The sequence below is a fragment of the Passer domesticus genome, chromosome 6 (genome assembly GCF_036417665.1).
Source record: "Passer domesticus isolate bPasDom1 chromosome 6, bPasDom1.hap1, whole genome shotgun sequence".
Taxonomy (NCBI): domain Eukaryota; kingdom Metazoa; phylum Chordata; class Aves; order Passeriformes; family Passeridae; genus Passer; species Passer domesticus.
This window is the reverse complement of record NC_087479.1, coordinates 54,593,880-54,614,818: the sequence shown is the minus strand read 5'-3', so window position 1 is coordinate 54,614,818 and position 20,939 is coordinate 54,593,880. Positions and strand designations below refer to the sequence as shown.

At 47.5% G+C, this 20,939-nt stretch overlaps 1 protein-coding gene across 2 annotated transcripts in view; it reads right to left on the bottom strand.

Annotated features, from left to right (window-relative positions):
* Window positions 1-1,475: 1,475 nt before the first annotated feature.
* The window catches only part of ABTB2 (ankyrin repeat and BTB domain containing 2), a 114,663-nt gene continuing 95,199 nt past the window's right edge, over window positions 1,476-20,939 (bottom strand). For both annotated transcript variants that reach the window (XM_064425882.1, XM_064425881.1), the window contains exons 4-17: window positions 17,645-17,797; window positions 15,865-16,030; window positions 12,774-12,863; window positions 12,250-12,351; window positions 10,788-10,884; window positions 9,999-10,134; window positions 8,764-8,990; window positions 7,892-8,070; window positions 7,459-7,564; window positions 7,214-7,316; window positions 6,706-6,796; window positions 5,011-5,079; window positions 4,497-4,610; window positions 1,476-3,233 (exon numbers count right to left, since the gene is read on the bottom strand). In XM_064425882.1, the coding sequence (XP_064281952.1) occupies window positions 3,036-3,233; window positions 4,497-4,610; window positions 5,011-5,079; window positions 6,706-6,796; window positions 7,214-7,316; window positions 7,459-7,564; window positions 7,892-8,070; window positions 8,764-8,990; window positions 9,999-10,134; window positions 10,788-10,884; window positions 12,250-12,351; window positions 12,774-12,863; window positions 15,865-16,030; window positions 17,645-17,797 (1,831 nt within the window). In that variant the 3' untranslated portion in view covers window positions 1,476-3,035. The remainder of the gene's footprint in view (window positions 3,234-4,496; window positions 4,611-5,010; window positions 5,080-6,705; window positions 6,797-7,213; window positions 7,317-7,458; window positions 7,565-7,891; window positions 8,071-8,763; window positions 8,991-9,998; window positions 10,135-10,787; window positions 10,885-12,249; window positions 12,352-12,773; window positions 12,864-15,864; window positions 16,031-17,644; window positions 17,798-20,939) is intronic.

Sequence of the window (20,939 nt, the reverse complement as noted above, 5' to 3'; positions counted from 1 at the left end):
GCAGGAGGACGGTGTGGCCTTTCCATTTGGCCCTGGTGATATTCCCTTGGGAGTTTTTAACTTCCAGGGTTGGGTTTTTTGCCTGTGCCCCTGGGAATGGCAGGGCTGTCTCTGGTGCGTGGTTTGCGGGCAGGGTTTCGTGTGGATGCCTGGGCTGTGGATGGAGAGAGGGACGAAGGGACACGGGAAACCTTCTGCTGCCTGAGCTAAGCATGGAGAGAGCATCAGCAGGGGAAATCCTGTGCCTGGAACAGCTCGAGCAGGGACATCTCCGGGATACTCCAGCTCTGGGTTCTGTCACTCCTTTTTCCTTGCTGTGCTGCGATTTTATCACAAGATACCTTTTTTTTGCCCTTCTTTTTCTTGAGCAAATAACGCCAAGTGCAACATTCTGTGGATGGATGGATCCCTCAGGCTCCAGCCCTGCCCTCTGGGGAGGCAGACCCAGCTTTGGAGGCCTCTCCTGTGCCACAAGCAGTGTGACAGCAGCCTGTGCCCCAGTCCCCGGGGTGTCCCCGCACAGGCTGTGTGTGTGGCAGGTGCAGGGAGCAGCGTCTGCCTGCCTGGGCAGCATTTGGCGAGGGCAAAGGGCCTGTGAGTGGTGCTGCTGCATTAGCCAGGGCCTGCCTGCTGTGCAAAGCCTTATTAGAGAGCAAAAAGGGCTTTATTTCAGGCTGGAAGTCATCGAGCCTGTTCAGGCAGATGTTTATTTCCTCTGCTGCCTGGAATGATGTCATTATGGCCAGCAAAGTTCTGTGCTTCCCCAAAGCCGGGCAAACTGCTCTGGTACTTTCTCAGGCTCCCCGGGCAGCGCTCTATAAAATACAGGCAGTGTACAACTGGTTTCACAAGGAATTTCTGTTTAGCCTACTCATTAAAGTGCTCCAAAGGGAATCCGAGGTGTTTGTATTCCATGATTCTTGAGAACCAGTCACTGTTTATGCTGGCAGGTTTCCAAATAAGGAGAAAAAAGGGATACATCTGGGTCAAATTCTTGCCCTTAAGCTTTTATAGTCCTTACCTTTGGACGAGTCCTGTGCTCTGACATCAATCCCCCCACAGAGCACCAACCAGAGCCCTTCTGGCCTTTGGGATCTGAGGTGACATGGAAGGATCACCTGTTTATTTTTTTAATGCCTCTGGCCTAAGAGTTACTTTAACCCTCACTGTTTTTCCTGCTGCAGAGAAGAATCCTGGAATTAGGGGTTTCTTGGATACTACCATTTGCTGCTTTCTGCTGGAAAGCAGGTAATCTTATTCCAGGTAGGGAAAAATGCAAGTTTTAAACTTTTTAACTTCACAAAAACGTCTGAGCCTAGGAAGTGAAAATGAATGCATCTGTATCTCTAAAATTAGATATATGTACACCAAAAGCAATTTAAAATGCTTCAATTGCCAACAGCCTTTTCCACATAAGTGTCTTTAAATCTTTTTTTTCCCTACTGTTAGAGGAACAGAATAAATAACAGCACCTGTGTATTTTAAAATTACGTTGTTAATAAAATCCCGGTACATTTACATAAATGACAACATTAATGTACAATTAAACAAAGCATTGTAATATTACAGCAACAAAAGAGGACCTACATATTTGTACAGATAGCTGGAGCAGCTACTTGAAAATACTTTCCAAAATAAAGCCTTCTGTGGCATTTCTCAGTGATAATTTTGCCCCCCCTGTATGGCTTTCTGTAATAAATAGGGTTATTGGAGCTGGTGATGTTCAGCAGATGTGTACCTAAAGCACAAAGGGAGTGTGCCCTGACCAACCTGTCAGCTGACTAAAAATCCTTATCCATGCATGCAATTTGCCTCTGTGTAAATCCTTTAGGAGCAAGGCCATGTCAGATTTTGATGGATTTGCTGGGAGATGCTGGTGGTTCCTTCTCCTTCCCTTTATCTAAACTGTGTCTGTGCTGTGCTTTGGAGCCTGAGCCCAGCTGAGCCTCCTCCTTCCACTGTGTTTAGACACAATGGGAATAAATTGTTGAATTTCTAATAAGGAATAAATAGTTCTCCACTGAAAACTTGGTTTCCTCTTGTTGGAAGTGTCCTGGTAAATGATTTTTGGTGGGTGCTTAGCACAGCTCAGTGGGAATAGCTGGAGGTCTTTCCTTAATCCCAACCAGCTCCAGAGAGAGAGCAAACCACAGAGCTGGACGTTCTTTGGAGGCCAGGGGAGGCTTTTATTGCTTTTATTGCAACTGGGCAGTTTTTCAGCATAGTGCCAGCTCCTGCTACACCTCAGCCTTCTACAAAGTGTCTTTTGTGATGCCAGGTCTCACAGGTAATGTTCAGGAACGGGCTTTTAAGGTGAAAAAAGCGACTGACTGACACTATCAGACCTTGACAGCAAAAGAGCAAACAGTCTTTTTCTTTCTCCTCAAAACAGATCCACATTAACAACTGGCACAGTGAAACTGTATTTCAAAACACTCAAACCCCCAACTGTCCCCTCCCCGCCCCAGCTCCTCATATTAGGCTTAAAGAGTGAGTTATTTCAGTGTTAGTATTAGTTTCTACTCAGCTTTGAACATACAAAAACCTCTCTCAAGGTGCAGACAGTTTTGGGGGAAGTTTCTGTCGGTCTGTCGCGATGCACAGACGCTGGTACTACTGAGGGGAAGTATTTGTGTGCAGACAGATGGCTCGTGGGATGGGCTTTAGGATCAGGAAAACTCCTTCTAGGCAGCCTTTTTACAGGGAAAACATCTGTGTGGATGAACCTAAGCCCATGTATTAGTGCTGGGCTTAGCTCAATTGCCTCTTTCTCCACAGCCCGGCGCCATGCTCGTGGAAAGGGCAGCACCAGTGGCTGCGGTTCAGGCTCTCCCCTGCACCCCCCAGCTGGTGTTTGGGCCGTGGCAGCGCTGTTGGTGTGACAGTGTTGTTCCTGTGGCAGCAGCAGCAGCAGCACAGAGAAGCCAGCTCCCCTCCCTGGGCACGGGGTGCCCGTTCCAGGGCACGCTCAGGAAGGTGCGGGAGGCAGCCAGCCCCAGCGACGCCTCCGGCGCGGATTGCCAGCCCGGGCTGCCTCACACCCTGGAGGTGACGTACACGGAGTGCAGGCGGCCGGCCAGGGCTGCCTGCAGGTCCCTCAGAGGGTCCAGGCCCTGCACTTTGCTGTTCCTGCTGTAGATGAGCTGCTTGAACGAGTCCTGCTCCAGCAGGGAGCTCATGTGCTTGAGGAAGAAGCCCTCGCAGAAAGAGGCCAGTTCTGGTGCATTGTGAATCTGAGGAAGACAGCAGGATTATTAACCCCTTCTGTACGTCACAGACCTAAAGGACATCCCTGAGCCTCTCACTCCTAATGCTCTTCTCCTTTTTGTCTCTTAGAAAGCATTAAAAGACAGGAGTAACAGTGGAAAAGCACTGAAGGCAGGACTTTGTCTGATCATTCCTCCTGGTGCTTTTTGCAGTGGGGCATCCAGGCTTTTTTAATTCCTTCCCTGCTGGCCTGCTGTTGGCAAGGCTGCTGGCCTGCACTCCAGCCCCTTTCCCTTCCTGCAGCAGAGCAGCTGGCTGATGAGGTGGCCAAGGTACCTGTTTGGCTGAGCCACAACACACAACAACGCTGCTGTGCTGGCAGATGGTGAGCAGGGCTCGGGGCAATCAGGACACGGGTCACAGGACGGGAGCCACATCCCTGCAAGAAGGGGCTGAACGCAGGAGAACAGGGATGCTGCACTCCTGAACCACCACGAGGTGATTTCTGCTTGGGATCTGGCTCCTTTTTGCTTCAGGATCAGTTACGAGAACAACAAAACTCAAGTTCAATATTAAAAAGCTCTGTGCACACACAGCCCCTTCCTGGGAATTCTGTGCAAATAATAAATTAAGGAAAAATACATAATGGCCAGCAGGGAATGCTGTTTCCCCCTTTTTACCACTGCACACTGTTAAATTTTAGGTCTGAAAGAAACCAGCCCAACGTGAGAGAAATTGAAAAGCATCAGTGGGACACTACACAGTGGGAAAAAAAATCATTACCAGCCCTCTGTGCAGTTTTCTCCTTGTCTTTAAGGGATCTGATCCTGCAAAATTCCAGTATTTCTCTGATTTACGTTATTTGCTACAGAGGTGCATATCTGTCACACAACAGACTTTATGCTCCTTTTGGAGCTGAAAAGAATATTTTCTAGCAGCAGGGGTGCTAGGAAAAGGTTTACCCCGTAGTTGCTGTGGTGTGATCAATTGCCCCTGCTGCTCCCAGGATCTGAATCCCTCAGGATTTGCTGATGTGGCTGTATCAGCCTGCTAAGACAGCTTTCCCCTACTCTGCAGGGATCCCCCATCCATTTCATCCATGATTGCTCCAGACAAGAAAACACACCGGGGCTGTGCAGGATTTCCCAGCCTGAAGCTGGGAATCATCTCACTCGTGTTGTGGCTGGGGGAGTTACCTGCAGTGAAGGTGCCCACCTGGAGTTTTTAGTTATCACCAGCAGCACACAGGCTGCTCACTGGGGTTCTCAAACCAGGGGGCTTGGATGTACCTTTGCATATTTATAGATGTTGACGGAGTTGTCCATGCTGATGGTCTGGGCACAGAGGATTTCACAGTGTCTCTGGAGGCCGTCCAGCTGGAACAGGCTGGCAGCCGACAGCAGCTATGGGGAAAAGAGAGGGGCTATTTGAGATCATGAGGCTTGAAAGGCCTGGGGAAGGCAAACAGGACGGATGATTTCCTCTCTGAAGAGTCTCTGACTCGCTGTTTTAATGGCCAAGTCCTCATCAAACAGCAAAAAGGCTGCTTCATGCTGAAGTGACAGACTGACACATTTCCCCTCTTAGCAAAAGCTCCTCCCACAAGCATATTTGCTCTCCTTTCTGTCACCACGACACAGAAACACCAAGCAGCGATGTTTTGAAACTCTAAAGCTCATTTCCAAGTGTTAAATATGCTCCTGGACTGAATGGGAGCCTGCTGTTAGCTCCTGGATTTTGCCTTTCAACTCTGTTTTATGCCCCAGCGCACTTGGCAAGACTTGGAAGAAAAAGCTCTCTCACCTCTAAGATATCAGTGGTGGGAATTTCCATGGATTCTGTCCCTCCATAGTACAAATACTGCATCAGCATCTGGAATGGGAAGAAGGCCAGGCATGAAGTTATCACGGCAGTTACAAGGGGCTGTTGATGGCTGTGCTCCCCTTCCTGAGCAGACGGGAATCGTGTCCTGTGCCGGCTCTCACCTCCACTGGTGGCTTTTTTTTCACTCCCTAGTGTAGCAAATCTGCTGCTTTCTAACAGTCCTTTTTCTCCTGGGCCCTGAAAAGGGCCCTGCTGGGGACTTTGGGCTGAGGGTGACAGCGTGTCTCTGAGCAACACCACTGTCCTTGTCTGGGATCCGGGCTGGTGAAGCCTGGCAGGCCGGTCACGCGCGGAGCTGCCAGCGAGCCCAGCGTGAGCATCCCGGGGACCTCCCAGCCACTTGCCTCCCCTGCTGGGCTTCTAAATCAGCTTCCAGCCCCTCGCCAGGCCCGGAGGAAAAGGCATTAATTGTCTGCAGGGAGAGCAAGAGGCAGCTCCTGCTCTTTGATCTGCATGTGCCACCCCCAGCACAGGCAGTGTCAGGGGAGGGGATGGATCTGGTGCTGGATCACAGAAGTGTCCTGGGTACTGTGTGGGGCTTTGCCATTCCTAACAGGGCTGGGGGCAAAACTAAGCTGCTCCTTGTGAGATTGCCTTATTTGTTTAACAGAGTTACGTGAGAGCAAAGCTTTGCCAGCAGAGCCCTGAGTGGGACCCACATCTCTGGTGGCTCAGCATCCTTCACCCTGCCTGAGCCCACCTCTCCTTAACCCCTCTGACTGTATTTACCATCAAATTGTGAAATACTTCACTGTTTCAGTTCTTTCTGATTTGTCTCTCTCCCTCCACTGAAGCACAAGTTTATCTTTAGAAACCTTTTGATGTACAAATGCTGTTAACGAAGCTTGTTTCAATACTCAGTTACATTTTCTTCTCTGTTGTGGCTTGAAGCTGCAAAATTTGAATGTCACTATCCAACACAAAACTTGTGCAGCCCCTTACAAGCAGAACAAAGATGTTCTCATTGTCAACTTACTTCCCTCAAGTGAGATAGCAGCACTGCTGACCAACAGACCAGGTTTGTTTGCTTACAAAAAGAGAAAAAAAAGCCTCAACCCTTTAGTGAAACAGCCACTTGACCTATTCTGCACTTCACATCTCCCTGTTCCTCCACTAAATATAGAAATGTCATAAAAGCAAAGCACAGTTCTCAGTTCTGAGCCTTTCTTGACAGGGACACCATTGATTTCTTATCATCTGATTTGAATTAATATGAAGCCTGGCAATGCACCTGCTGTAAATAAGTTACTTTTTGCTTAGCAAAGCATAAAAATGGTGTTGTAAAAAGTATGAAAATGATGTGTTAAAAGTATAAAACTACTTTTCAGTAGAAGACTAGTTTCTCCTGCTTTATGGAGGAGTCAGCTGCCTGGGAAGACAATAAGAATATAGACTGGAAGAGTCTGTTTTAAGGCTGGAACTTGGGAAAAGGGGTACTTCAGAAAACTCCTTAAATTCAGATCTGTTGAAAGGCACTCCATTTCTACTTGTAATATTATCTAATTATGGTATTACTTATTATCTACATATGATATTACTACTTGGCTTTGTCTTACCTTCCAAGTAGTTAAGAGGATGAAAAAGATAAAGGAAGAGTGGAATTAAGTCCCATACCTTGAAAATGTTGTATTTCATATCACTGATTTCTACAGTCTTGCTGCCGTGGCCATCGTGCTCTGTTTTATTGGTCATTAGTGTCTTGAACCTGGGAATGGTTTTAAACAGATTTAATTGAGAAGATCTGATTTAACTGCATTAGTGTGCCACACACACATCACAAACAGCAAGGGGAAAACAAAGATCCCTCCTTGTTCTTTGCAAGCTCAAAATCAAAATATTTCCTTTAATTTAATGATGATTAGTTCAGGGACAATTTAAATCACCATGTGATAGGTGGAAAACTCTGTTTCTATGCCAAGAACAGAGAAAGCAACTGCAAACTGCAAGTGCACCAGGCCAGTGTGAGATTCCAGGAAAGCTGGAGCAAGTGCAGCTCTCCCTGCAAACTCTGGGAGAAGGAATGGGAAAGCAGGGAATGGCTGGATATGTGCACTCCATCTACCACACATGATTTCAGGGGTGATCATGGCTGGATTCATTATGTCTCTGGTTAGTGACTCACCTGTTAGATGCAGTAACCAGCAGGACTTTGTGTGCATAAAAGAGCTTTCCTTCCACTAAGAAAGTTACATCAGACATTTCTTTATTGTTCAGAAAGTGAGGATCTGTTGGGTAAAGTGACAAAAAAAAGGTGACTTTTTTTTTTAATACTGTGCATGCTTTTTTGGAAAAGAAATCCAAACAAACAGATAAAAACCCGACCCAGCAGCAACCAAAAGCAGCTCACTGCTGAGGTGAGCACCTTACCCAGGCGAGCTGGCAGAGTCTTTCGGATCTCGGGAATGCTGGGAATGGGGCTGCTGCCGTAGCAGTGGGTGAAGATGGATGCCAGCTGCTGGTTGATGGAATCATTCTGTGAGGAGGATGGAACAGGGATCAGCAACTCGACATGGAGCAGGTTCCAAATGTGCTGTAAGGGCTCACCTGGGGCTTACAGCAACTGCACCCTACAGGAGTTCCCTCTCCACAGAGGGACAAGCTTTCAGTTAAGGCAGAATTACAATGTCTGTGTTTGAGGACTGTCTGGGGGCTGTTTATGAAGTGACATAAATGCTTCCAGGGCCATTTCCATGCCATAACTCCAAGGGACTTTGCCCAGCCTTTCCCCTGTGCCTGTTGTGCACAACAACACAACCCCAGAACACTCAGCTCTGGCACGGTTATAAAACTCTTGACTTACTTTGCTGGTTTTGAGGATGTCAAACATGAGCTGCAGCCCCTCAGTGACCAGCTCCTCGTTGTAGTCCTCCTCTTTGATGGTGACAAACTCCCTCAGCAGGGTCTGCACCACGGAGTAGCGGGACTGGGAGAAGGTTGTCCGCAGGGACTCGATCCACACGTGGAGCTTCCAGGGCACTCCTGCAGCCACAGGAAAAAGGGACAGTGAAAGATGACTTCCTGAAGTACCTGTGAGGAGATTATCCTGCTGCTATTACTAACACTTGGCAGCACTGAAGTAGCTCTACCTACATCCTAACAGCAGATAGATTTTTATCTTGATATTAAAGGTGACTGAACTGGGTCACTGACAGAATAAGTGAAAAAGGATTTGCAGCAGGACCATAAATTGGAAAGTTCTGCTGATTTTTCAGGATCAGAGACTCCCTGTTTTGTTCTGAGCTTCATGGTTAGTCAGAACCACAAGACAAATTTGAACTGAAGTTGTAAGGATACATAATGCCACACAACTGTGGTATGAGGTCTTTTCTCCCAGTTGCACACAAGCTTCAAAGCTTTTCTCTCCTACCTTGAGATCAGTTTTGTTCCTTCACCTTAAACCACTGATAAACAGTGAATTTTAGGTGTAAATACCTGACAGGGAGAGATGCCTGTCAGGTATCCTTTTGATATATGTGAACAGATGATCCAGCCAAGGGTGAGGGACATCCCAGAGCAACAGGAATTTGAAAAAAAACCCCCATTTGTGAGGAGCCTTAAACACTTCTAAAATTTAGATTCGACAGCTTTGCAGTTGTTGTTCTCTAAGTGAGAGGGGCAGAAAAGGAAGGTTTTAGTGCCTTATGAGCACAATGCTCGGGAGGAAGGGCTCACCCAGTGCCCTGAGCTCCATGGTGATGTCCACGTAGCCGTGCTCGGCGCTGTAGTACATGGCCTCCTGCAGAGCCTTCATCCGCGTCTTGCACAGCCGCACCTGGCCCTCGCTGGAGCTGCCCTGGCTGGAGGTGTCACTCTCCACCCCCTCGGCCAAAATCTCCTCCAGGGACAGCACATCCCCCTTCGCCTGCTGGGGCTGGCTCAGGAGCTTGCGCAGGACGTTCCTGAGCAGGGACGAGAGGTTTCACTTACTAACAAAGGAAATTTCAACAACTCAGACAGGACTGTGGGGATTTGGGATTAGGGATCCGGCTCAGTAAACAATAATTTCCTTCCCAAAGACAGCTGGCACTGTGGAGCAGCATGGAAACCTCTTGTCCTTCCCTACCCCACATCCTAGAAACTGGTGCCCCTCAGCAAGGGCAGAAACATGGCCTGTACTCCTCACACTTTGGGTTTGTTTGGAATTTCACACGGCAGTTGCAAGAAACAGACTTTCTTGTTTGTGTCTTGTTTGGGGAGTTTGCATCACGGGTGTCCCTCAGCCAGCTGGGGACAGCTGCTCCAGACATTCCCCAGCCCAGCAGGGCCACCCAGCAGTCCCAGTGCTGCTGCATTGCCACCAGCTGGTGCTCTCTGCACCCACACCACTCCCTAGGGCTAAATCCAGCTTATTTAAGGACTCAGGTTTAGGATCACCCCTTCCTATCCTATAGCAGACAAACCTTGGATCTCACTAATGTTTTTTTCTGGGAACACAGATTTCTGGGGGAACTTGCAAGTAATGACTTATTTCTGAACAACCACCCTGAAAACAGGGTTGGAGAGCCCAGGCTGGCTCATTTAATGATTCACCTCTTGGCTGGCCATCCAAAAACCAGAGATGCAGACACCCAGGCTCTGCTGTAAGTTATTCTTGCCACCTCAACCTGATTAGATTCCATCTCAGAACATGAAGCAGGATCTCACAACCCTGATCTCATAACCTACCCTTAGGTGAGACTTGGTCTGTTGATGTGGGGCTTAAAACCAGCTCACTCTCAGTGCTGCAGAGCCAGACAGCAAGTGTAAGGACAAGAAACAGCAAAGATCTTTGTTCTTTGTTGTCAGGAGAGTCTTAACCCCATCTGCTGAACCGCACACGCAGGGGTTTGGGTGACAAAGTCACACAGGACACACAGCAACACCTAGAGTGCAAAGAAGCCCTGCTCTGAGCAGGAGCAGAGCACTACCTGTGGCCGTGTGCTGCTGAGTGGCTGAAGCAGTTCATGTCCTCGTGGAGTGACGATGACATCCCGTTGACTTCCAGCATGCTCAGGAGTGGATCGGCGCCCCTGCTGAGCAGCAGGCTGACCAGCTCGTAATTCCCTGGGGAAAAAGGACAGGAACATCAGGGTGCTCCCTCCGTGGAAGCACAAAACACAGGACTGGCCACAGGCAGGACTCCCTGGCTCCGTTCCCATTAAAGGGAGTAGGGAGTGGTGGCAGGAGATCCAGCACTGGCTGGCACTGGGAGGAGAGGACATTTTATCCCTTCCATAAAGCTTGGAGCAGAGCAAGCCAGCCACTGATCTTCATAAAAGCACAAAGATAACAGAGAAAGAAACAAAAGGAAAAGAACTAAAACCACTTTGAGATGAAAAGTGTTGAAAAACAAGGCCAGCACAGACTCGTTCTCAGAATGCTCAGCTCCTGACAGCCTGCTAGAAGAAATGCAGAATTTTTACCTGCATTTAATAAACTAATAAACCAAATTTCTTTATATAGCAGTTATTTTTCCCCAGGCTGAATGGAAAGTTGTTAATTTTTCACATCTGGGTGTTGCTTAGGCCCACAGACATGCCCAGACTAGACAGTTTATGTTCCTTGACAGTGCTTTGTGAAGGAGTTGGTGCCATCAGCTCTGCTGTGGGAGCTCTGGGGAGGAGTCAAGAGTGGGACAAGTTGGAAAAGAGATACTTGGGGCCCATCAGGCTGGTGTCAGAAAGAGATGCAGAGCGCTGAGGCCACAGGGAGCTCACCTGCAGCTGAGGCCAGCTGGAGGGGCGTCTCAGCGTAGTTGTCCTCCCCAGTGTTCACAGCAGAGCCCTCCACGTGGGCACCAGCATCCAGGAGCAGCTGCAAGGGGCACAGGGAAGACAGGGAGTTGGGAAAAGAGCAGTTCAGAAGGACCAAGCAGCCAGGGCTGGGTGTTAGAAAGGAGAAGCAGTGGGTTCAGAGTGAGGAGGGCCCGTCTGGAAAGCACCACCTCCTCCTTTTTTTAATCTCCTTTATTGCAGTGGCTGTGCAGTTGGAATTTCCAACTGCAGGAAGTCCATCCTAGCTCCATGCTGTGCACAGGAAGCAGGGCTCCCCCAGGGAATTACCAGGCTGGTCATACCTCATGGAGCCCGTGTAGGGAAGCCTGGCAGCTGCAGGGACTGTCACACAGAACCTGCTTCACTGAGCTGCTGTGAGGGAAAGAGCCCCCTCCCAGGTGAAGGGGAGAAGGTGCCAGGGTGATGGGGATGGTTTATGGCCAGGTGGGGCTGGCAGAAGGCTCTGCAGCACCCAGAGCAGTGCTGGCAGGGTCAGCCCTGTGAGTGTGTATCCATCGGGATATTCCATGCTTCCACAATTTGTGGGCACTGCAGTACACAGCAGGAGCTTTGATTCACTTGGCTTCGTCTCCTGGGAGAATCAAACTCATATCTCACAATAAATTAAGGCTGCCCAACCTCTGGAATACCAAAGGCTGCCTGGGCAGTTTGCCAGGTGGAATCTAATCTTTATAATTATGTACAAATGTACACAAACAAAAGATGAGTGTGTGCAGCCTCCATTTACTTACCTTTTTTTTTTTTTTTTTAATTCCTTCCCTTTGAGCAGAAGGTAAATTAAATTCAACAGCAATTGATTGTCTGCTGTGATCAGTGTTTCATTCCCCTGGAAGTTTGGGTAGCATTTCTGGGGCTCCACCCCATCCTGCTGCCCCCTGTGATAATTCCACAGAAAAGGGAGCAGGGAGGACGCCACAGGCTCAAATCCCACAACAGCTTAAGTCTTGTTCATGCAGTTCTCAAGGATTATGAAGGAAGTTACAGATTATTTGCTGCCATTAAAGCAGACATCAGCACACACTGGATTTCTGCATGTAAATTTATAAATCAATTAATATCTACCGTTATAAAGCTCCTGATCAAACAGCCAACCTGCAAGCACTCCACGTGAAGCACTAGTTTATTTAAAAGCAAACAAATGATTGTGCAGCACTTTTTTTGGGAGCAGTGAGCTTTGTTGCAACACTGAAACCAAGGAAAAATACAGAACATGCTGTGTTTTGTTATCAAGGCCTTGCTAGGAATTGTGTCATTCTCCTTGTTTTAAACAGCAGGCAGTTTTTTTGTTGGTGTTTAGCAGGCTCAGGAAGCTGGGAGTGAGGGCTCACAGGGCTACATTTCAGTCCCCTGTGCCTCCTGGAAGGATTCCTGGCTGGAATCTTACCTGGACCACCGAGATGTGCCCGTGCAGCACGGCGAAGGTGAGCGCGGTCCAGTGGCGGCTGTCGGGGTGCACCGAGGGGTACCGTGGAGAGGCACTGGGCACCTGGGGCAGGCAAGCAGCACTCATTACCCACTGCAGCCTGCCTGCCTCCCTCCCCTGCCTCCTACAGAGCCAGCTTCTTCCTCTGTGAGTGACAGGCCCAGGGAGCACTTGGGCCACTTGGAGAACACTGCGACCACCGCTCGCTCTGCCCCATCCCCTGGGATTTTTAATGGGATCACTGGTTTCTCCCTGTGGCAGCTCCTTCCCTCCCCCTCCCCTGCCCATTAGACCAGTCCCAATCCTAACTGGAGCCACTGAGTGCTCCAAGAGGTTTTCTCCCCCCTCCCAAATCCCTGAAGTGATGGTTTCTGGGAGAAATGCCTTGCTTGATGTTTCCAGAACTGAATCCTTCAGTTGCTAGGAGAGATTTCAGAACTCCTGTTAGTTTACAGCTGGATAGTTATGGGCACAGGGTTACTCACTGGTATATCTAAATTTGCTCCAGCATCTATAAGCATTTGGACCATGGCTTCATCTCCAGCAGCACAGGCGTACATGAGGGGGGTCATGCCCTTCAGAAAGGAAACAAAAAATAAAAACAAAAACAAAGTTATCTTTCTATCCCTATCAACAGTGACACCGTCATGGACACAGTGAGTTTGAATCTTAATGTACAAAGTGTGTGTAGGGACAGCACAGATGTATTTATAAACATTTTTGATTTCTATGCAGAGTGGGCACAACTGATACTGGAAAATGACCTGGACAAAACATCACTGGACAAGGCTGAAAGAACACAAAAAGGATCACTGAAAATCCTAGCCCTGTATTGTCCACAACTCTCCAGCTTTCCCAAGGCTGCCAACAAAGAAATGCCATTTCTTGGCTCATTTGTAGCCAAATGAACTGAAGGCAGAAAGCAACACAAAAATACAGACGATGAATTTATTTGGCAACTTCTCCCCATTGCTAAAATCCTATTTGCCTCAATATTTCAGCATTTCAATCCCATAAATCTCTCTCCCTCTACTTAACCAGCAAACCATGACGGCTCAGAGATGAATTATGAGAAAAATGAGCCTTACTTATGGAGTTCATTCCTGAAGTAGCCAAGGACATAAAGGAAATGGCCTGGTAAAATCCATTCCTGCTCACATCCCACAGCTTTCCTGCCCCCTCCCCTTAATTATTACAGGCATTTGAATTTTTTACAGGCAGCATCTCCGCAGCTCAGTGTGCAATAACAGAGCTTCATCCTTAATGGGAACTGTACTCTAAAAATGGAATTACATCTCTCACACAGGAGTTTTGCTCTTGACTCTGCAAAGGTGTCTTTTCAAAGCAGCCACAACTTCCAGCTTCCTGCTTTGGGGCACTTCCATTGGTAAGGATATTTCTGGGTGAGATATTCTGGCTTTTGTGGGGCTTGGGAGGCTCCACATTTATTATAGACAAATAAACTGAGAATTCAAAATGCAGGCCTGGAGGCACAAACCCCAGTCAGGGTTCTAAAACTTGTACAGACTTACATTGTCCTTTTTAAAATTTTTGATGTTAGTTTTGTACTTCCTGCTTGTTCCTTGCAACGGGAAGAAGAGATTGTTCTCCTAAACATCTCCAGTTCCCTGAAACCAGAGTGCTTGTTGGTCCCCATCAGTGCTGAATGCAGGGTCCTGCTCCAAACTGATGTTTCTGAGGGGATGTTCTGAGTTCTTTTCCACAGATTTCCATGTACACAGATGGGCAAGTGGGTCTGAACATCCCGGACATGCTCACACCCTGGGAGTGGTCAAAATCCCAACCTGGATCTAAAGCCTTTGTATTAAATTATCCAGCAGTTCTGTCACGCCTAAGTCAGTTTTCCCAAGTTTGGGCATCTGGCTTTGTCTTACTCTTTTCCAAAAGGAGCAAAACAAGCTGGCAAAGTCTAGCTTTGGTTTCCTGTTCCAGCTATGGCAGAGCTCATTCCCAGAGCTTTGATTTAACTCTGCTTGGGGTGGGCAGTGCCATGCAGGCACTTGCTTGGACAAAAAGCTGAGTTGCTCCAGAGTCAAGTGGAGAATTTCCAAGCAACAATGTCTCCAGAGGGGGCCTGTCCTGCTCTTTTTGTTGGTGCCAAAACACTCTCTGAGGGCTGAAGACTACAGAGCTGCCCCTCTCACAGCAGGGCTGGCAAGAGGATCCCACCCACAGGATGAGACATCAGGGAGTGACAGCAGAAACTCCTCAGACTTCGCAAGGAGCTGCACACGGGGGGCTCTGTGCTGACAAAAGCCAGACAGCTCCCAGTTTGCTGGCTGGATGAGAGGTAGGGGACATCCTGCAGCAAGAAGTGACAGTCTCAGGTGTTGGGGCACAGTGGCTCACAGTGCAAGTCACAAAATAATCTTTGAAGGAATGAGAGGCTTCTGGGTTACAGGAACTGCAAAAACTTATTTTAAAAATATAAAGAGGAAGTGGGAAATATAAATCTGCCACCTCAGTCACTTTACTAAAGTGAATATATATGATGAGATACCCACCCCAGTGACCACAAAGCTCCTGGTACTGGATTTGTAAATAAGGCAACTACACACCCAGCTATGTCCAGGAGCAGTTTCTGCTATTTGTGTATACATTCACACTTCCCTGAACACTGCAGGATGGTGGGAAGTGCTGTGGAAGATGTGCCAGGTTCAGAGCTGGGTCTGAAATGTTACTGCAGTAAAATGCTGGCAGTGAGAAAACCTCTCTACCTGAACATAAACCATTCCCACTGCTCAATATCCTCTTGTTCAGAGATGTGACAGCTCATTCTCCCTGCTGTGACAGCTGTAACGAGTGTTTATTTAGGAGAGGTGGCTTTTTCCCCCCCGTTTTTTAAATTAAAAGCTAATTCCATGCATTGAATGATATCCCAGAGGACAGACTCTGCTGTTACTTGATGGGACTGACAGCACGAGCAGAAGCAGCCAGAGACTCCCAGGACTACCAAATCCCTATGGTTCAGTGTAGCTGAGCAGGGAACAGTTAAAAATGGATAAACAGACACACCAGCATGGTGGACTAAGAGCAAATCTAACACTGACTGACACCAGCCCACTGGGGCGGGGTTCTCAGTGCTGTGTCTTGTATTCCAAACTGCTCTGAGACAAAAACACCTTTTGGTCACTCCTCACTAACCCAGCCGGGATTTGGGCTGCTGAGCCAGAGGGGAGTGTCACTGGAAAAGAAACCACTTTGCTTTGACATCCTCTCAGCACGTATCAGACTTTCCATTCACTGCCCCTGTGTTAACCTGCCTGCCATCAGTGCCTGAGACAGCCCATCCAAAGAAGAAACATTCCAGCTGATAAACAATCTACTCCAGGCTCTAATGGGATTTTTTTTTGGAGGGGTGGCATGAGAGTGGGGTGGGGAAGTATTTTTCTGTGTTTTAAGGGATGCATTTTCAGCCTAAACCATGAACCAGAATTAGAAAACCCTTGGAGAGGCAACAAACACGACCTGGTATTGATTTGCCACGCGGAAAGGAAGGAGGGAGCTGCTGCTGCAGGGGATTTTGGGGTGGTGAGGGCTTGTTCTGTGGCACACCTGATCATCCATGGTGTTCACCCCGTCGGGGCCCAGTGCATCGATGGCTTGGCTGATCAGATCCGTCCTCCCGCAGTTCAGCATCCGGAAGCCCAGATCCTGCTGGAATTTCTCAGTAGCAGCTTTAGCATCCAGTCTCCGGAAGGAGCTGAAGCAGCATTCAGGTCTGTGAAAGACAAAAGAATTCCTGAATGGTGCCCATACCATAAAAAAATATTTGGATCCTTAGTATTTTCTGGGCAAAAAACAGCAGAATTTTTAAAAAGTATGAAATAAAAATCAAATTTAGGCAGGGGAACATCCTCAACGCCTTTCCAGCAATTAACTGAAGAAAGTGTTTCAACATTTCTATGAGGATCTACTAAATCCTTATCCTTTAGATGACTATCAGAGCAACTTTTATGTCATCTGGAAGGAGCCCAGGGATTACTGTAAATCCTCTGGCTGGCTGCTCAGACTCTTCTGAATTCCAGACCTGGAAGTGTGTCTCCTTCACTGAAGGATCACTTCCCAACTGGGGGCTGGCACTGGGAGCTCAGCCCTTTGATGTTATTTTGGGGTGAATGCCTTCCACAGTACCCGCCTGGTTTCCAGCACAGGCTCTTGAGCAAACTCTCAGTGAGTGAGATATCAGCCTGCCAAGCTCCTCTGATAAATGAGATGCTTTCAGCACAGCCATCCTCCTCTGGAGAGCCTGGACAGCCTGCCAGAGGAACAGGCCACTTATCACCTCACACAGAAGATTCAGGATGAGTCTCATATAAAATCCTACCATAATCTTGTTTTAACTGGTATCACAATCTACAGTGTTACCCAAAATAAGATGTAATTATGTTATATAATAGTAAGAAGAATGTAAAAAAGAAGAATTATGTAAAAAAAAGCAAAATAAAATGACTCCACTTGAAATACAGTGAACTTCAGAAAAATAAAGGTTTTTGAAGGGAAGGAACTTGCCTTTGCACATTATTCCTATCCCACAGCAAGTCAGGAATAAATAAATAAACAATTAAAACAAACAAACCAGTTTCAAGACCTTCTTTCCCCCTGAACATGCTGGATACATAATTAGTGTTTTAAAGGATCAAATAATGCAATCTGGAATTAACTTTTTTTTTTCTAGTTTAGATTTTTCATTCAAGCTATCTTAAAAAGCAAGGAATAATCTTGTAATTAAGTCTGAGGCACAGAAAAACCCTGAACCCAAATACTTGCATTTTGTATTTAACTTTCAGAAAGACAAAAAAATCTTTCAGCCCCAGCTGCAGAGTTTGCCCAAAGTTCCTTTATCTCTGGAAGTACCAGAAGGTTAAACATGTATCGCCTGTGCGGCACAGCGAGATCTGGCTTCTGGAAATGTAGTGAAAGTATGACCCTGAGATTAGCTCCGTGGGTCAGAGCACCGTGCTAATACTCAAGAGCTGGACTTGATGATCCTTGTGGGTCCCTTCCAGCCAGGAACATTCTGTGCCTGAGAACCGACAGCTCCCACCTGTGTCCCGCCTGGGCCGTGGCATTTCCAGTGCTGGAGGGACTGATAAGAGACTGAGTGAGCTGAGCTACAGCCCACGGAGGGGACTTTCTGAGTTTGTCATCTCCTTTGGAGCAGCAGGAGGTTTTATTGTTTAATATTGTCCATTTTTGTGCTGGTCACTGGCCAGCACTGAACCCACCGCACTAACTGGCGCGTTGTCCGGGAATTCTCAACTTGGCGAGCCCAAACCACTACAGGAAAGCTTGAAGGAGCTCCAAGGAGCTTCCCAGAGCTTAGCCCACGTACTTGAGCTGGCGTGGCTCGCAGTCCAGCCCCGGGAGGAGCAGCCTGGCCGTCTGCCTGATGTCGTCGCTGTCCACGGTCAGGCTGCGGCGGTGCTCGGCGTAGGTGATGGCCACGCGCATCCACTCCATCAGCGGCGGCAGCAGCATGAAGGGGCTGTGAAGCGAGGGCAGAGATCCATTATGGAACGGGGGCTGAGGCTGGAGGACACTTGGTGTGCTCCTGGGCGTGCAAGGGGGAGCCTGGCACGGATAAATCCCACCTGAGGAAGGAATCTGGACTGGAAGGACACGGCCGCGGGAACGAGCGGCTCAGCCTCGGTCACCCGAACAGGTTATGTAATAGCTATGCCTGTTATTCTAGATAATCCATAGGCATGGGATTATTTATCATTTATTATTTTTTTTTACACTCCTCCGCTAGGAACACTAAAAATATCCTTGACTGTTTGCAACTTCAGACCTTGTAATTCAGTCCTGCCTCAATTAATCTTTACATTACCGCCATCCCCGAGGCTTTTTGCATGTTGCCTTTCTTATGCAGAGCTCAGTTTTGCCCACCTGACCCTCAGTTTTGCCCTCCTGAGCCTCCAGACCACAGAACTGGTGGAATAATGAGGTTTTACTCAATATGAAGGGCTGCAAGGCAATAAAGGAATATAAATAAGGTAATAACAGCAGCACCAGCTCGTGATTAGCCCCCCTTACTCCTGCTGTAAGAATGAACACAGCACTGAGATTACACATGAATGTATAGTTACCATAATACTCTCGTACACAACACATCTCATCCACCCTCTCAATATACAGCCAGACTGATCTATTCTGCTTGATTTTTCCCCAAGGATACCTGCCACCCCAGTGGAAGGCTTGGAAGTGCCAGCTGTAATGAAAACACCTCTCCCATTCCCAGTAACGACTTCATTAACGCTGTGGAAAAGGGGGAAAGAAAAAAAAAAACCTGTTCCATTTAACCATTCAAAAGAAAAGAACTGAGGGAAGAAAGGATCAATTCCTTTACAAAGTTCAGAGGGAAAAATATACATATATGAGGAAATATGAACTGATTTGGGCATTAATGAAAGCAGCTGAAGCCATGAAAGGCATTTTCAAAGCTGTGCCTGTGTACATGTGTGAGGGCAGAGAGAGTGAGCTGCACCAATCCCGTTAGAAACCATTTATTCATAATAGGATTCATAAGCAGAGCTCTCTTTATCACAACTTTGAACACCCTTCAGGCTGGAATAACTCCACTCTGGAAAAATATGTGCTGTTCCAATTTTCCCAGTTGCAAGGTGCACCCTGAAACGCTGCCACTATCACTCTAAAACACACCCACTATTTTCCCCTCGGCTTCTCTTCCTTTTCTTCTGAGTTGTGAAACGGTTTATACAAAACCAGAGGTGTTTTAAGCACCGGATCCTGGATTGCCCAGGGCCAGGGTGTTTCTAACAGGACATTGACTTTCTCCTGTTACCAGTTCACTTTTCTGTCAAAGAATCAGAATATCAGGGTTGCTGATATTGCTACAATCACCACTTTGAAAATCACCCAGCAGCTCATCCTTGCCAAGACTTTCTGAAAGGGATGGGATGAATCATTCCAGCTCATCCAATTCAGAGCTGATTGACCTCCTTAAGGGAAGAGCAGGAATTGTCCACAGGCATTTGGGAGATGCCTTGAAGCAAATTCTCTGCTCCAGAGAATTTCAACTCTTATCCAACCTGGAAAAGAGCCATTCACACTTTCTGAATGCAGGTACTTAAGAGAGGAGCCAAAATAATTATTTATCTTTTCTATGTACTTTGCAGAGCCTCTAGCATGGAATTCCACAGAGGTGGTGAGGGCAGAGAGGTAGGCCAGGGAGGCTAAAAGCACCAAAATTAAATACAGAATTAAATTATATTTAGATTGGGAACGCTCAGGAACACTGGAAAAGCAAATCTTACAAAAGATTCCATCTGCCACCTTTTGTGGTGAACAAAGATTCAGGCCACATCCCAGCTTCCCTGACACTCCCATGGTGGGAACACGGCTGGGCAGGGAACCACCAAACCCTGACTGACTCAAGGCCCTGGGCAGCCAGAACCTGTGGTCAGCCAGCAGCAAATGCCACGGAGTCTGCAGCAGAAATAACACCTATCCTGACGGAATTTCCACTCTGCAAAAAATCCACATGTGCCAGGGTTATAAACGGCTTCCACACAAGCAGACCTTGGATGTGGAAAACTTGCTTTGGGAGGAATGGCAAGAAGAAAGACTTTTTTTTTTTCCCCCCCCCCTTCTGTTTCTTTTTTTAATCTCAACAGATTTTTTCCAAAGGCTTTAAAAGTCACAGCTCAGACTGCCTGGTTCTCCTTGTGTCCAAAGGGGAGCAGACTTTTAAAAATACAAAAAGCAGTGTCAGGATGGATGTTCTCATCCTGCTGTCCTGATTTTCCAAACCCCACCACTGGCATTGCTGTGCAAATTGGATAAATAATTCTTTACTATTCAATATTCTATCGAGGGTCACTATAATGGCTTCAATTACTATTTTGCTGAAAAACTTTGTTTCTCTGCAAAATTTCTAGCTTGAGGATGGGCTTTTTACTCTTTCCCCCTGCTTTTATCCAATTATTTCCTTTCTCCCCTTGGCCACGCTCTGGGAGCAGCTTTATCTTCCTTTGCTCACTGACACTCCACCAGATAAGCAGCATTATCCCAGGACTGAAGCAGAAAGAAGAGGTGCAGTTCAGCTGGATGAAACACCAACACTGGGTCACGTCACACTGAGAAAATAAATGAAATTACTCATTTCCTAGAAAATAAAACGCAGTTCTCAACCCTGTGGCCCTTAACCTGGGCATCCATCTGCCCCCAAGGAATCACTGATCATTTCACAGTCTGCAGCAGGGGAAGGGGGGGAACCTTCATGGAAAATTAACTGGGAGATGCTGCAAGCTAAAGAATTAATTTCTGTCTCTGCGCTCCTGCCTGTGCCATGTTCTGCCTGCTGCCATTTTCCTCTGGTCCTCCTGACATTTAGAAGTATTTGGCAGCTCATTAAATTCCACACTTGAAGTGATCCAGTCTTGGGAAGCTGTCATATTCCAGCAGCAGCTCACTGGGGACACAGACCCTCGGTTTTCTTGGAAGCACAATGCCACCATGGCTTCTTCCAGTTTTTTGCCATGAAGTTGTCTTGGAGTGATGCCAGCATGAACTGGGATGTGCACAAGACTTGGAAGTGGAGCAGGAACTGCTCCTCTTCCATACACCTTGTGAAGGATCACACTGATGTCTGATACTGTCATGGG